Consider the following 16,575-nt stretch of genomic DNA (forward strand, 5'->3'; position numbering starts at 1 on the left):
CTCTCTCTGCCATCCCAGGGCCACTCTTGACTCCACAGCAGGAGACTGGATCTGTCTGTGATGGTGAGATGTCCTGGGTGGTTGAAGGACCACTTCCTGCTTCCTGGAGCTCCATCCTGCCTTCTCATGCAAGGTGGAGTCATGAAGCAGGTGAAGGCTGAGCACACCTAAGGGTGGCGGGGGGGTGGGATTCTGCTTAACCTTTCCCTGTCTGCTCCTTTTCTGGATCCATATCCCCACACAAAAAGGGGCAGTGTGAGGGCGCAATCAGTGTTATGGAGCTGCACTGAAAATCATTTCTTTGTGACTATAAGAGGCCCTTCTCAAAAAAACAAGCATCAAGAGTATTTAAGCTATAGAATTTAAAACTAACAGATAATTACAAAAAAAGAAAGCAGTCTGGTGCTACATTGCGTAGGAGTTACTTAGCACACTGTACCTGCGGCTTCCTTTGAAAAGAGCTCAGAAACTTCAATGGCTCAAAGAGCTGCAGACACTTTGCTGACCAGGGCTGGCTATAGGCAGCATAGGACTCCCATATTAGAACAGCTCCGTCTGCCTAATTGTCTGTTTCTGGACACAATCAATGTGTCCACAAGAAGAGGAAGATAGATTTGAGGAAGGCCAAGTCGAAGCACATCCAGTACCAGGAGTTCCAAGGGCAGCTGCACCAGGAGAAGGTCAAGTCGCTGAAAACGGACCTGTTGGGTAACCTGTGGCCCCTCCAGATGATGTGAAATTGCAACTCACGTCTTCTTTAGCCATTGGCCACGCTGGCTGGGGCTCATGGGAGCTGGAGTCCAAGGATCTAGGTCCACAAATGCCAGGGACATTTCAAATCCCTCCTCAGTCGTGAAGCCGATTGGGCAACTTAAAGCTGGTCACCATCTTTATGCGAAACCTCCCTCGCAGGGTTGCTGTGTGCGTGAAAGCAATATATCTTGTGGTGGGCTTCATGAGGGGAGTGTGGAACAGAAATGTAATTCATAGGTAAGAAGACAGGAAATAGTTCTGAATCTGACTGAAAATAAAGGATTCTTTGTCTCCAAATTGCATATAGCAAGCACCTGTGTTGTTGAACTCTAGCTGAAGTTTCAGCATCTGGTTCCTCAGCACTCTGCACTCTCTCTCTCTGGAAACCTCCAGCTGTCAGGTGACAGGAACCAGCCAATGCCTCCCAGTTCAGAAACAGTCTGCCAAGAGCTGAGATTGGAAGTGGACAACCAAGGAAACTTAGGGGAGCATTTTCATTTCCATGCTTATGAATATTGATTTGAATCAATTCATCTGATGTGTTCAAAATAGTAGAGAAAATTTATGGTTAACACCACCTTGGGACAGTTTTGACAGGAATTCGGGGAACTAGGAATATTTTTAGTTCCATCAGGGTTGATGGATCAGCAAATAGCTAGAGAGGATTAAGGGGTGGGGGCGGGAATCAGGCCTTGTTTCTCAAGTGACAGATAACCGATTCCACAGTTCTTAAATGTGACCATTTGCGACCCAAGATCTACCCACCAGGGAAGAATGGCAGATGAAGGTGATAGACTATATGGAACTGGCGGAAATGACTGGCAGGATCCAAGACCAGGGAGAAGAGTTGGTGGAAGAAGATTGGGAGAAATTTAAAGACTATTTACAGAAACATTGTAAAATTAATGAATGTTAGAAAGATATTGGAATGAACTTATGTGGTTTTAGCAGAAATGTTATAAAGGATTAGGAAAAAATAGACTGTTAATTGGTGAAACGAGGGAAAGTAAAGTTATATCATATTAAGATAAATTACAGGACAAAAATTGTAAAAGATGGAAAGGATTTGCTGAAATAGTTAACCGAACTAGAATACAAAAAAGGGAGGTGTGAGGAGGTCAAGAAAACAAGCTAACGAATGATAAGTTATAGGAAGATTCGATGTGTTATTTTTTTAATGGACTTTATTTTTCTGTTTTTGTATTTTTTCTTTTTTTTCTTTTCTTATTATGATGTGTTGTTTTTGATGTTGTTTAATATGATGTTATTATTTTTTATTTTTGTAACCTTTAAAACCTTAATAAATATTATTAAAAATATATAAATAAATGTGACCATTTGCTGCCTCCCAAAATTATGCTTAAGCCTTTCCCCTCCCCCCAAAAAACAACAACAACTCAAACATGGTAGCTGGTCTTGTCAAACGGGCCAATATAAGGTTCATTTGGCAAGTTTGTTGTTGTTTAGTCGTTTATTTGTGTCCGACTCTTCATGACCCCATGGACCAGAGCACGCCAGGCATTCCTGTCTTCTACTGCCTCCCGCAGCTTGGTCAAACTCATGTTCGTAGCTTTGAGGACACTGTCCAACCATCTCGTCCTCTGTCGTCCCCTTCTCCGTGTGCCCTCCATCTTTCCCAACATCAGGGGGGTCTTTTCCAGGGAGCCTTTTCTTCCCATGAGGTGGGCAAAGTATTGAAACCTCAGCTTCAGTATGTGTCCTTCCAGTGAGCACACAGGGCTGATCTCCTTCGGAATGGATAGGTTTGATCTTCTTGCAGTCCATGGGACTCTCAAGAGTCTCCTCCAGCACCATAATTCTTCTTTTTTTAATAAATAATATTTATTAAAGTTTCAAAGAATTACAAAAAGAAAAAGAAAACAGAAAAAACAAAGTACAGAAAAATAAAAACAATTAAAAACAAATCAATCTTTACAAGTCTTTCATTTACTTGTTTCCCTGACCTCCTCACACCTCCCTTTTTTGTATTCTAGTTCAATTGGTTACTTCAGCAAATCCTTTCCATTTTTGCTTTTATCTTAATGATTTATCTTAATATATTGTAACTTTACATTCTCACCTATTCATGATCTAATTTTACCTAATTCTATAACATTACTGCTAAAACCGCATAACTTCATTCCAGCATCCTTCTAACATTCCTTAATTTTACAATGTTTCTGTAGATAGTCTTTAAATTTCTTCCAATCTTCTTCTGCCGACTCTTCTCCCTGGTCTCGGATTCTACCAGTCATTTCTGCCAGTTCCATGTACTCCATCACCTTCATCTGCCATTCTTCCCGGGTGGGTAGATCTTGTGTCTTCCAATACTTTGCGATAAGTATTCTTGCTGCTGTTGTAGCATACATTAAAAAATTTCTATCCTTCTTTAACACCAACTGGCCGACCATGCCCAGGAGAAAGGCCTCTGGTTTCTTCAGAAAGGTATATTTAAATACCTTTTTCATTTCATTATAGATCATCTCCCAGAAAGCCTTAATCCTTGGGCACGTCCACCAAAGGTGAAAGAATGTACCTTCAGTCTCTTTACATTTCCAACATTTATTGTCAGGCACATGATATATTTTTGCGTGCCTAACTGGTGTCTTGTACCACCTGTATATCATTTTCATAATATTCTCTCTTAAGGCATTACATGCCGTGAACTTCATACCTGTGGTCCATAACTGTTCCCAGTCAGCCAGCATAATGTTGTGTCCCACATCTTGTGCCCATTTAATCATAGCAGATTTCACCGTTTCATCCTGAGTGTTCCATTTCAACAGCAAGTTATACATTCTTGACAGAGTCTTAGTTTGGGGGTCTAACAGTTCTGTTTCCAATTTTGATTTTTCCACCTGGAAGCCAATCTTCTTGTCCAAATTGTATGCCTCCGTTATTTGATAATAATGAAGCCAATCTCGCACTTTGTTTTTTAGTTTTTCATAGCTCTGCAATTTTAATTTATCTCCCTCTTGTTCCAAAATTTCCCAATATTTCGGCCATTTAGCCTCCATATTGAGCTTTTTCTGAGCCTTCGCTTCCATTGGTGACAACCACCTTGGGGTTTTATTTTCAAATAAGTCCTTATATCTTATCCAGACATTAAATATTGCTTTCCTGACAATATGGTTTTTAAACGCTTTATGTGCTTTGACCTTAAAGGTAAAGGTAAAGGTACCCCTGCCCGAACGGGCCAGTCTTGACAGACTCTGGGGTTTGTGCGCCCATCTCACTCAAGAGGCCGGGGGCCAGCGCTGTCCGGAGACACTTCCGGGTCACGTGGCCAGCGTGACAAAGCTGCATCTGGCGAGCCAGCGCAGCACACGGAACGCCGTTTACCTTCCCGCTGGTAAGCGGTACCTATTTATCTACTTGCACCCGGGGGTGCTTTCGAACTGCTAGGTTGGCAGGCGCTGGGACCGAGCAGCGGGAGCGCACCCCGCCGCGGGGATTCGAACCGCCGACCTTTCGATCGGCAAGCCCTAGGCGCTGAGGCTTTTACCCACAGCGCCACCCGCGTCACCCGCTTTGACCTTATCATACCACAAATATGCATGCCACCCAAATACATTATTGAAACCTCCTAAATCCAAAATGTCTGAGTTTTCAAGAAGCAGCCATTCTTTCAGCCAGCAAAAAGCAGCTGATTCATAGTAAAGTTTAAGGTCTGGCAGGGCAAATCCACCTCTTTCTTTTGCATCAGTTAGTATTTTAAATTTTATTCTGGGCTTCTTGCCCTGCCAGACAAATCTAGAAATATCTCTCTGCCACTTCTTGGCAATACATTCATTTTTATCACAGCAATACGGCCTAGCAATGAAAGCTTCAGATTTGACCATATTTCTAAATCCTTTTTCACTTCCGTCCAGCATTTTTCATAATTATCTTTGAATAAATTCACATTCTTGGCAGTCATATTAACCCCCAGGTATTTCACTCTCTTAACCAATGTTAAACCTGTCTCCTTCTGAAACCTCTCCCTCTCAGTCACTGTTAGATTTTTCTCTAAAACCTTAGTTTTTAACTTACTCAACTTGAATCCTGCAACCTGACCAAATTCTTGAATCAGTTCCAATACTCTTTTAGTACTAGATTCTGGCTCCTGTAATGTCAATACTAGATCACCAGCAAATGCTTTCAATTTGTACTGTTTGGCTCCGACTTGTATACCGTTAACCAATTGGTCCCTTCTAATCATATTTAAGAGAACCTCCAGGACCGATATAAAAAGCAATAGGGAAATTGGGAACCTTGTCGTGTTCCCTCCAGCACCATAATTCAAAAGCATCAATTCTCCATCGATCAGCCTTCTTTATGGTCCGGCTCTCACTTCCATACATCACTACTGGGAAAACCATAGCTTTAACTATACGGACCTTTGTTGGCAAGGTGATATCTCTGCTTTTTAAGATGCTGTCTAGGTTTGTCATTGCTTTTCTCCCAAGAAGCAGGCGCTTTTTAATTTCGTGACTGCTGTCACCATCTGCAGTGATCATGGAGCCCTAGAAAGTAAAATCTCTCACTGCCTCCATTTCTTCCTCTTCTATTTGCCAGGAGGTGATGGGACCAGTGGCCATCATCTTCGGTTTTTTGATGTTGAGCTTCAGACCATATTTTGCGGTCTCCTCTTTCACCCTCATTAAGAGGTTAATTCCTGCTCACTTTCTGCCATCAAGGTTGTGTCATCTGCATATCTGAGGTTGTTGATATTTCTTCCGGCAATCTTAATTCTGGCTTGGGATTCATCCACTCCAGCCTTTCGCATGTTGAATTCCGCATATAAGTTAAATAAGCGGGGAGCAATATAGAGCATTGTTGTAAAGGTAAAGTAAAGGTACCCCTGCCCGTACGGGCCAGTCTTGCCAGACTCTAGGGTTGTGCGCTCATCTCACTCTATAGGCCGGGAGCCAGCGCTGTCCGCAGACACTTCCGGGTCACGTGGCCAGCGTGACAAGCTGCATCTGGTGAGCCAGCGTAGCACACGGAACTGTTAGGATACTGCCAGGGAGGTAAAGTCCATCTGAGCCCCCATGCCGGCTGCCGGACGATCCATCAACCTCCTGTAGATTCAGTATCAGCAATTAGCGACACGAAGCCTAAGAAATAGCTTGCCACATTCTTGGGCTGGTGCACACTCTGTCAGCAGAATTCACACAGCAAAAGTTGCACTCAGGAGAGTATCATTTAGAATGTTTATTCAGCGTTGGTCAGAACAAAGAACAAACATGACTGCCTGCTAGCGTGTTCTGGCGCAGAGAGAGAGAAAAAGAAAGCAATAGCAAACATAAACATCCTGTAAAAGGAAATGTGCAGACTCTGTGACTCACAAGCCTGCTCTCTCTTAAGGTGGAACGGAAATATCCTAACATCCTCCCCCTTTCCGTGTAACCTGTAGTACCTGTGGTTCAACCCATTTGCAACCTCTTTACGTAAACCTTAAGTTGTTCTCTGTTAACAACCTTAGACAACAGATCAGCAGGAATTTCATTTCCTGCCATGTAGGACACCTGAATCAGTCCTTTCTGAATACACACTCTTGCACGATGTAGCTTAATCTGCAAGTACTTGGTTCTTTGCTTGCAACTCTCTGAGTTCAGCAAAGCCAAACAGGATCTATTGTCTTGATACACTTGTATAGGACATTTCACAGTAACCCCAATGTCCTTAAACAGTTGCATCAACCATTCACAATCCATGAGTGAAAATGACAATGCATTGAGTTCGGCTTCACAGGAACTTAGGCTCACTGTCGTCTGCTTTTTGCACAGCCAGTCAAACAGACAGTGGTTGTACATGTAGCACACTCCAGAAGTGCTTGTACCATCCGTGGTGTCACTTCCAAAACTTGCATCTGCAAAGATTTCAAGACCTCCAGTCTTCTGACTGGTGAACCTCAGCCTGTAGTGCATAGTCCCTTTCAAATAGCGGGCTATGCGCTTCAGAGCTTTCCAATCCTGAACAGTAAAATTGTTAGCATGTCTGCTAAGCAGGTTAGTGCTTACAACAATGTCAGGTCTTGAGCAGTTACAGATAGGCAGCCGTGTTGGTCTGCCATAGTCAAAACAAAAAATTTTTTTCCTTCCAGTAGCACCTTAAAGACCAACTAAGTTAGTTCTTGGTATGAGCTTTCGTGTGCATGCATCTGTGCATGCATGTGTGTATCTGAAGAATTGTGCATGCACACGAAAGCTCATACCAAGAACTAACTTAGTTGGTCTTTAAGGTGCTACTGGAAGGTCTTGAGCATCTAGCAATGAAATTCAACTTGCCTAGAATGCATCTGTACAGCGTAGTGTCAGAAAACGCTTCAGCAGTACCATCTACTTGGTAACCTATCACCATCGGTGTGTCTGCTGGGTTTGCATCAACCAAATTCAACCTGGTTAATACATCAGCAATTTTCTGTGTTTGGTGTACCAGAAAATTACCTGCTTGGTCCCTCTCCACCTGCAGAGAAAGATAGTTGGATACCTCACCAAGATCCTTCATGTCAAAGTGCTCCTTCAGCTGAGCTAGGGTGCTTTGGTAAAAAGCCTGATTCTTCCAAAATATCAAAAGATCATCAACAAAACATAAACAATACAGTTTGTTTTGCCCCTCCTCCTTGACAAACACACATGGATCAGCTTTGCCCTGGTGAAAACCTAGAGAAAGCAATGTCTCAGTGAGTTTTGTGTTCCAACACCTGGCACTCTGCTTGAGACCATATAAGGATTTCCGCAGTTTACAGACCATTCCCTTCTGTATCTGCATTCCATCAGGTGGAAGCATGTACAGCTGCTCCTCCAAAATCCCGTACAAAAAAGCTGTATTAATGTCATGATGGGAAACATGCAGTTTCTCCTCTGCAGCTATCTTGAGCATCAGCCGAATGCTCTCATATTTGACGGTGGGCGAGTAGGTCTCGTGGTAATGCTGTCCTGGTACCTGTGAAAAACCTCTGGCAACCAATCTGGCTTTGTGTCTGACAACCTTGCCATTCTGATCTGTCTTGGCCTTGAAGACCCATTTGCTGCCAACCAGTCTCATTCCTGGGACTACCAGTACCAGTTCCCAAGTTTGGTTCCTATTCAAGGAATCAACTTCAGCCTTCATGGCATTTAGCCAAGGCTCAGCATCTTTAGAGGTTAACTCCTGAACCTCTTTGAAGCTTGAAGGTTCCCACACCTTCTCTGAGCTACTAAGAACAGCAGTTGCCGTCTTAGCAAACTCATCAGCAAATCTCTTTGGAGGTCTGCCTTTGGTCGCCCTTTCAGACCTGCGAACTAGACGTAAGTCTTCTGGATTCATCTCCTCCTTCTTAGGAGAAAAGTGACCAATGGTGAACAGCGGTTCTTCCAGTTCATTGTCAGACGCATCAGATGGTCTGACTGAGGCCTTTGCGCTCTTGTAGTCTGCTGTGTCATCACTGTCACTGACAGCAGCAGCAGCGCCACCAACTGAACTGGAATCCGAACTCTGATCATCATCATCATCCTCATCCTCAGTTTTCTCAACATTATCTGGTTTGTGCACACCACCTCCATCCTCCTCTGGGTAACTCTGGAAAATTCCCACATTTTCCCCCCACTTTGGATTGTACTCAACACTCTTGGTGAACTTAATGGACTTAGAGTTAGTCATCCATATCCTGTATGCACCTTTCTCGTAACCCATGAACAAACCATGTGCCCCACGCTTCCCAAGCTTGTTGCTTTGTGGGGTGTGTACCCACATGTCAGAACCAAAGATTTTCATGTACTTGACATTCGGTTTCTTACCAAACATCTTCTTGTACGGAGTGCAACCTATGGGTGATGACAGTCTCCGATTAACGGTATAAACAACCGTTGACAGAGCTTCCCCCCAAAACTTCTCAGGGAGGTTGGCATCATGCAACAAGGTTTTCAGGCCTTGAAGCAAAGTTTGATTTCCTCGCTCCGCAAGTCCATTCATCCATGGCGATCTAGGCGTTGACAAGTCATGCTGGATTCCCTTCTCAGTCAGGAAAGCTTCAAACTGCTGAGAAGTGAACTCCCCGCCCCGATCGGTAAAAAGACAGCCGATACATTTACCACGAACATTCTCCAACCAAGCACAGAATGCCTTGAACTTAGGGAATGCTTGCGATTTCTGCTCAAGCATAAACACATGAATGTACCTGGAAAAAGAATCAATTAGAACCATGAAGTACCTTGCTCTTCCCAAAGATGGCGCAAGTGGACCAACCAGGTCTGCGTGCACTAGCTGGTAGGGTTTGGAAGCCTGCCTGCTAGACTCCTTGCCTTTTGGAGCAACCTTCACCTTGTTCTCTGCACAAGATACACATTTCATGTGATAGTTACAAGGTTTGATGTTCAAACCTTCAACCAACTCTGGCATATTGGCTAGCGCTTGCCAAGAGAGGTGACAAAATCTTCGATGTGCATCGTGAATGCATCCTGCATGAAGAACTTTGTTAGTTTGTGCAACACAACAAGAATCAGCATTAGACACAACAGCATTGTCATCATAAGTTATACAGAATAAACCATCCATAAACTTTGCATGCAAAACGTCCTCTTTGCGTTTCCTGATGACACAGACGCTCCTCTTGAAGGAAATCTCAAAACCACGCCCAGTCAGCTGTGGGACACTTAGGAAATTGTCCGCAGCTCCTGGAACATAAAGTACATTACTGATGGTTGTATGCAAACTTGCAAGTTTAACAGTCCCTTCTCCTGCAATTTGCAACGTCCTTCCATCAGCCAGGTGGATCTCTCCGTCTTGCGGTGTGAAGGAGATAAACAGGTGTCTATCCTTTGATAAATGGCGCCTGGCACCTGAGTCCACAATAAACCTGGCTTTTGGAGCAGTCTTTTCAGCAAGCAAAACCTTGTTTTCCACCGGCGTGGGCTTTTGCAGCTTGCCCCCCTGCTCCTGGCCATCAGACTTGCCTTTAGCCTTTGGTGAAGCAGTGCCAGCAAACAACGCTTTGTTTTCCACTGGCGTGGGCTCTTCACCCCCCCCCTCTGCTTCGGGCCATCTGCAGGCATCTGTCTTTGTTTACCTCTGGCCTTCCGGCCTCTGCAAAGACGATGACCTTGGCTTCCACGAGAAACAGAGCTCTCAGCTGCTGACTCCTTGGCTCCCCCTGGAGGCCGGAATGCTGCCTGGGCTGACATCACAGTCTGCTCCCTCTGCAGCTTGCAACCGGTGCCCTCTGCATCCCTGCATTCACTCGCATTCTGGGGAACAGCCAGGACCTCCGATGCACTCACACCCTGGGCATTCAGACTCTGAGCTGGGACGATTGGCAGATGGGCAGCTTTCAAAGCATTCCACATCTTAGGTGCCGTCACGTTGCCAGCAAGCGTTTTTATTTCCTCTAGAGAGACGGACAAGACGATTATGTCAATGGCCCTCGAATCATGGGCCCTCCATCTATCTGTCAGAGGAACTGGAGGGGCTTGAGACACAGTATGCCATACTCCATACAGACGCAGCAAACTCTCACACCATTTTGCCCAGGTCTGATAATTTTTTTCATTTAACTTAGGGCATTCAGCAGCTTGGAAAAATTCCATTTCAGGTTTTCCTTGAGCCCAAGCCTCTCTCTTTACCTCAAAGAGTCCTTATCTTGGCAGCTCTGGCTCGGCTCCCAGGCCAATTAAGGTACCGCTCCGACGGGAAGGTAAACGGCGTTTCTGTGCGCTGCTCTGGTTCACCAGAAGTAGCTTAGTCATGCTGGCCACATGACCCAGAAGCTGTACGCCGGCTCCGTCGGCCAGTAAAGTGAGATGAACGCCGCAACCCCAGAGTTGTCTACAACTGGGTCTAATGGTCAGGGGTCCCTTTACTTTTACCATTACTTGAAGGACCAAACCAAGAATTACAACTATCTCTTCCTCAAAATGGTTCAGCCTCCGCCACCTTTACTGCAGTCAACTGAAGGCAACCAACTATGCCCTGGGCCCCCCGATCTTTCTCACTGCCAATGAAAACTAATAAATGAATAGGAAGAGAAGCTACCCATGTCACACTGACACAAACACCTTGCATATGAACTTCGTAAAATAATGAAAGTGTACTACCCCTCCCCCCCGCTCGCTCTCCCCACCTCTCAATTCCCCAGCCTTACACTGTATACAACATTAAAGTCTGTCTGTCTCTGAATTTTTATGATATCCAAAGTAACAGAGTAGCTTACAGTTAGGAAGCCAAATCGTTATTCTAGTTGATAGTTCCTTTTTACAGACTATACAGTGGCCAGACTCTTGCTATTCAAAAGAACATTACTTTCAAAATCATATAACTGAGAAGAATAGAAGAGGAGTCTGTAACCTGAAGTGTATGTAACCCGAGGTACCACTGTACAATCTTCTGCTTATTCAAACACGGGCACGTTCTCCCTTGAATTCTCTTATAGTTTGTTATGAAACATTTTTCTTTCACATCAGCAGTATTGTCTCTGTTTCTGCACAGGTTTCTGCTTATTAACATTTAGTGGCCGCCGGGACCACATAACACCGGTCCTGAGAGATCTGCATTGGCTCCCAGTACGTTTCTGAGCACACTTCAAAGTGCTGGTGCTGACATTTAAAGCCTTAAACGGCCTTGGTCCTGTATACCTGAAGGAGCATCTCCACCCCCATCGTTCAGCCCGGATACTGAGATCCAGAGCCGAGGGCCTTCTGGTGGTTCCCTCATTGCGAGAAGTGAGGTTACAGGGAACCAGACAGGGGGCCTTCTTTGTAGTGGCGCCCACCCTGTGAAACACCCTCCCTTCAGATGTGAAGGAAATAAGCAGCTATCCTATGTTTAAAAGACATCTGAAGGCAGCCCTGTTTAGGGAAGTTTTTAATATTTAATGCTGTACTGTTTTTAACACTTGATTGGAAGCTGCCCAGAGTGGCTGGGGAAACTCAGCCAGATGGGCAGGGTATAAATAATAAATTATTATTATTATTATTATTATTTATTATTATTAAATGATCTTCCTCTGCTTCACTTCAGATAATTCAGTGGGGCCTCTTCTCAGTTCATTCTCTTCTGGATCAGTGCCTTAATCCTTTCTCGATTCTGTAAATCACAGAATAACCATTGAGGTGTCCCCAGATGTTGTTGTCCAGTTCCCATCAGCTTCAGCCAGCAGGGCAGACAGTCAAGGATGATAGAAACTCTAATCTGGACCTCACCACCTGGACTCTGCTGCCCTATATCCTTCCCATTGAAACAACTGTGAAAATAAATTTTGGACGCTATAGATTTATCCTGGTCTGGAGCATGCAATGTCTTTTGTTTTGCAGCTGTGTGATTTGTGCTCATATTGTATTGTGGTGGCCATTGGCTATAAACAATAAAATGTATAGATACGGTAGATTGAACTGCAAAAATAAGTAATAAAATAATAAAATGATTTTATTTTTTTGGTCCTCACTCCCAAATGGTGTGTGTGTTTTTGCTTATATTGTGCTTTTGATTATATTGGGGGTGGGGTGGGGAGTGGAGAAGTATGAAAGCCAAAAATGCTCCCCTCCTCTGCTAAATTGATGCAGGAGACCAGAGGCAGTGAATGAAAAAGCAGGGAAAGAGGAAACCCTCCAAGTGCCACTGTTTAGAATTAGAGAATGGAGTTATCCAACCCCCGGCCCTCTGAAGGCCATCCTGTATAGGAAAGTTTTTTAATGTTTAATGTTTTATTATGTTTTTTATATGTGTTGGAAACTTCCCAGAGTGGCTGGGGCAGCGTAATAAGATGTGTGGTGTATAAATAGTAAAATAATATTTATGGAATGGGATGTCCCTATTTTCATCAGAGAAATGTTGGAGGGTTTGGAAAGGTCGGTTGCTGGAGCTAAGTGATTGCATGATCCCAACCAGCAGAGCTGGGAACTGGACTGCCTCCTCCATTCGGGCTGCAGGCATAGCTGTCAACCTTCCCTTTTTTTGCGGGAAATTCCCTTATTCCAGTGCCATTTCCCGCTGCTATCCCGGATTGTTAGGTATCCTGTAGACTGTCCCCGGGACAGGTGAGGATGCTGATCCCTTATTTTCAAATCTGAAAATTGACAGCTATGGCTGCAGGGTGGCATCGTCCCAGCTTTCTGGAAATATTTGCTGATGAGGAAACCAGTGACTGCACATCGGATCACAAGGAGACTTATTTGTGCAACATTCTGGATAGCATATAAGATGCCAGGTAGATTCCAATGATACAATAAATTTTGAGGGACAGCGCAAGGGGTCGCATCCAGCCTCGCAGCCTCCCAGGGCCCAACCCACAGCCAGCGAGCTCCGATGCCCAGAGAGGCAGGAAACGGGGCCAGCCAGGGGGACTCGAGAGCGGCTGCACTTTCCTGTCCCCCGCCGAGGAGAGCGGAGGAGCAGCGGCCCGTGGCCTGGCGAGTTTCCCCGGAGAGGAGCCGGATTCCGGAGCAGGGACGGAGCGAGGAGTCCGAGGTGCAGGAGGCGGGAGGAGGAGGAGAGCACGTGCGCCTGGCAGGATCAGGCCCCGAGTGGAGCCAGAGGCTGCAGGGCGCCCCCCCCCACCCGGGCAGGAAGGGGAAGGGGCGCAGCTGAGGGGCAGGGCATCTGCAGGAGGGCGCAGGGGCAAACATCTCTGGCTCAGGCTGGCACGGACCCTGCCGGAGACCCTGGGGAGCTGCTCCCTTCAGTCCTGGGCTCAAGGGGCAGCTGCTGCTTCCCGATGGACGATGCATATAGTCGCTCACGGATCAGCGGCATACCTGGGGCTTTTGCCGCCCCTCTCCCTGTCCCTCAGCAGGGAGCCCCGTCCTCTTCCACGGTCCTCCCCACGGCGGAGAGGGAAGGGGAGGCAGGGGGGAAATGGAAGAGCAGTGCAACGGGGAGGTGTCCCTCTCACCCTGCAGCCCCCCTGACACCCTTTGCAGGCCACTACTCCTGCCCCCCCCCCTCCTCTGCCAGTGCCATTGATAAACCTATCGCCCTCCTTGGTGAATTAGTCTGATCGCCTTTGAAAGCTCTCTTTGCCGCCACCATCACCGCATCTTGTGGCAATGATGTCCATCAGATTCATTTAGCAAGGAAATGGCTTCTTTTGCCTTCCTCCCATCAAGGTACACTGTGCCTACACATGGAGGTTCTGTTGTTCTGTCAAGGCTAATAAAACATCTAATAGACCTATTTCCCGGAGAACGCATCTGATCTTTTCCCAAGCTATCAAAGTTAGTGACCTCTTGTGTCTGCGTGTAAATCAGTGAGAGAGGCTTAAACCTGTTTCATTAAAGGTTTTATTTCCACCTTAGTAAGGCAGCAGAGTTTTGAGATGAAGGCTGAGGGTTGAAGTGGGTGACAGTTTTGAGAATGCAGAGGAAAGGAGGATTCTTAAGAAGTGTGGCATATGGAAATGAATTAATGATACATTGAAGACAATATTGTAAAAGACTGAGGAAGGCGAAATTGAAATTAGCTATTCATGTTCACTCATTTCATTTATATACTGCTTCATATATTTAAGGGAAAAATTCTCAAAGCAATTAAAGGGAAATCTCATTGCAGTTTGTGTCCATAGAATGTTGAGAACATTAACTCTGTAGATCCAGGAGTTCTCTCCTCTTGATAGTCTCAGATTTCATTCTTCTTTCTGATAGAGCAGGAGGAAAGCTGCATTGATTCTGGAGGCCACATTCCAGTGAGCTTTGTGGCCAACGTATGCACATGCATGCGCACACAGAAAAGAGATGCAGACCATAAAGTCACATGCACACACGCCAGAGGTGCTGCACAAACTCACCAGACATGCCATCTAGCATACATACAAGTCTTGCAAACACAATCAGCATGTTTAGACCTTCCAACCCCAGTTCTGGGGTGGGGAAAAATAAGAGCACAAGAAGACCCTTCTGAATTAGCAAGGAGATCTGTGGGAAAAAGACCCTTCAGATTGTTCTTTAGAAATCCTCTTTAAAGAGCAGCCAGAGGGATCATTTATTTTCCTTTTGCCCCATTTCAGCACTGTGCTGGTTTGTGCTGAAATTGGAGTTGAAAAGATCTCTCTAAGGGCCCCTTAGGCATCTTTCTCTCCGGGACAGACAGAGATCTTCATCCTATGATCAGATCAGGAGATGGAAATGGCAGGGACTAGCAGGACACACCCTGAGGCTTGGCAAGCCATATGCAGCCAATGGACTGCAAGTTAGAATATCTTCAGTAAAGAGTTTGTGACCATAAAATATAAAATATTTTGGAGTGGGTTGTTTGATTTTGTTGGTCAATATTCCTTTTGCCTGTTTGTTTCTTAGACTGTGCAGATACCATACATTTAAAGCACGTGGCTTCCCCCAGAGAACCACAGGACCTGTAGTTTATTGCTAGAGTTCTCAACACCCCTAACAAACTGCAGCTGGCAGGATTTCTTGGGTGAAGCCATGTACTTTAAATGTTAGCTGGGTCTGTTGCAGCCTTATTCATATACAAAGATCTGTTGCTGCCTTTCCAACATGCTAGAAGTTGCAGCCAGGATCAGCATTCCCTGTCCACTTAACAGGCTCAGTCCTCTCACTGGGTTGTTTTTGGATTTCCCTCCCTCTGCCTTGGTCCCCCCCCCCAAATATTATTTGTACTTCCATAAACCTTGATGTTTCCCCCAGTCTTTGGATAACTTCCCCTTCTCCCTGGGAGGAGCCGTTTGGGTGACATGATTGTCATTCACAGCCTGAACATTAGAAATAGAAAGAGTAATAATATATTTCAAAAACTGGCAAATGGTTAAAAAATGGACTTTTGTTTTTATTCTTGGGTTTTATTTTACTTTGTGTTTATTTCTTTTCCAGCAGGGTGGTGTAAAAATGGAAGAGCAGGGACCCAGGAGACCCATTCAAAGGGAGAGACTGAAGTACAAAGGAAAGAAACCTCCTGCCGGCCAAGTTGGGACCATCAGGGATCTTCTGCCTCGGGCAGATTTATGTCAGATTAAGCAGGAGGCAGTGGAGGGGCAGCCGCAGCAGCACTGGGAGGCCCAGAAGCAGGATTTCCTGAAGACGATGCAGCCCCCTCGTTCAAAGTGGGAAACCCCACAGGCTCCCAGTCCTCGCCAATCTGGGGATGGTGTCCTCCCTTTCAAGGAAGCTACGGATGCCAGTTGGTGGCCCAGTGGGAGAGCAGGGGGGACAGACCAGACCCTGCTCCCAGACACTGAGGGGCTTCTGGGAAAGGTAAGTGCCCTCCTCTCACCTGGGCTTCCAGCACCTGGAGGTCACAGGTCCACTGCCTCTAGACATGGAGGTTCTGTTTAGCTTTGGTGGTGAATATTCCTCCTCCCTGCACTTTCTCTCTAATCCACTTTTAAAAGGCTTGCTAGACCAAACTTTCTTATACATGGGAGGTTTGTGATCATATCTCCTGATGTTCTTACTTTACTTAAACAGCTGGAGGGGACTCTGAATTTTATCAGAGCAGAAGCTACGTCAGAAGAGGTGATCTGCCACCAATCCTCATTTTCCTCCTCTAAATTGCCTTCATTTCCAAAATGCTCTTTTCTCCCCACTGAGGTAAATCTCTTTGCATGTCTTGCAGCCTCAGCGATCCCATGTGTACTTGCATTAAATAACACTGGCCTATTTTGCAAGGTTGTTACAAGATTTATTAGGATAATGGTCAGGTTCAGGTGACTGAATCACAACCTGAAAATCTGGGTTAAAAATAGGAACAGTTATTAATGCATTGCTGCAGCAAAGATGTGATACAACCTAAGTTGACTCAAGATTAAAACCAAAAACTCTAGCCACCACCGCAGTCTCCTGGCCCCCACAACCAGAATGCATCACTCCATGAAGGACCGCCACCCAACCTTTAGTGAGAGAGGGCAAAAGAAAAAGA

General features: G+C 45.4%; 1 protein-coding gene and 1 long non-coding RNA gene across 2 annotated transcripts in view; one reads left to right on the forward strand and one right to left on the reverse strand.

Moving 5' to 3' along the window:
* Positions 1-7,235, reverse strand: part of LOC309525379 — a 15,829-nt gene extending 8,594 nt beyond the window's left edge. The window contains exons 1-2 of the long non-coding RNA XR_014216200.1: positions 4,290-7,235; positions 2,148-3,911 (exon numbers count right to left, since the gene is read on the reverse strand). This is a non-coding gene — a long non-coding RNA (uncharacterized lncRNA). The remainder of the gene's footprint in view (positions 1-2,147; positions 3,912-4,289) is intronic.
* A 5,389-nt stretch (positions 7,236-12,624) lies between these two features.
* The window catches only part of LOC309524632 (uncharacterized protein), a 100,995-nt gene continuing 97,044 nt past the window's right edge, over positions 12,625-16,575 (forward strand). The window contains exons 1-2 of the mRNA XM_082209417.1: positions 12,625-13,176; positions 15,531-15,911. Coding sequence (XP_082065543.1) covers positions 13,015-13,176; positions 15,531-15,911 — 543 coding nt within the window. The 5' untranslated portion in view covers positions 12,625-13,014. The remainder of the gene's footprint in view (positions 13,177-15,530; positions 15,912-16,575) is intronic.

Source organism: Podarcis vaucheri (genome assembly GCF_965113315.1).
Source record: "Podarcis vaucheri genome assembly, chromosome: 2".
Classification (NCBI taxonomy): domain Eukaryota; kingdom Metazoa; phylum Chordata; class Lepidosauria; order Squamata; family Lacertidae; genus Podarcis; species Podarcis vaucheri.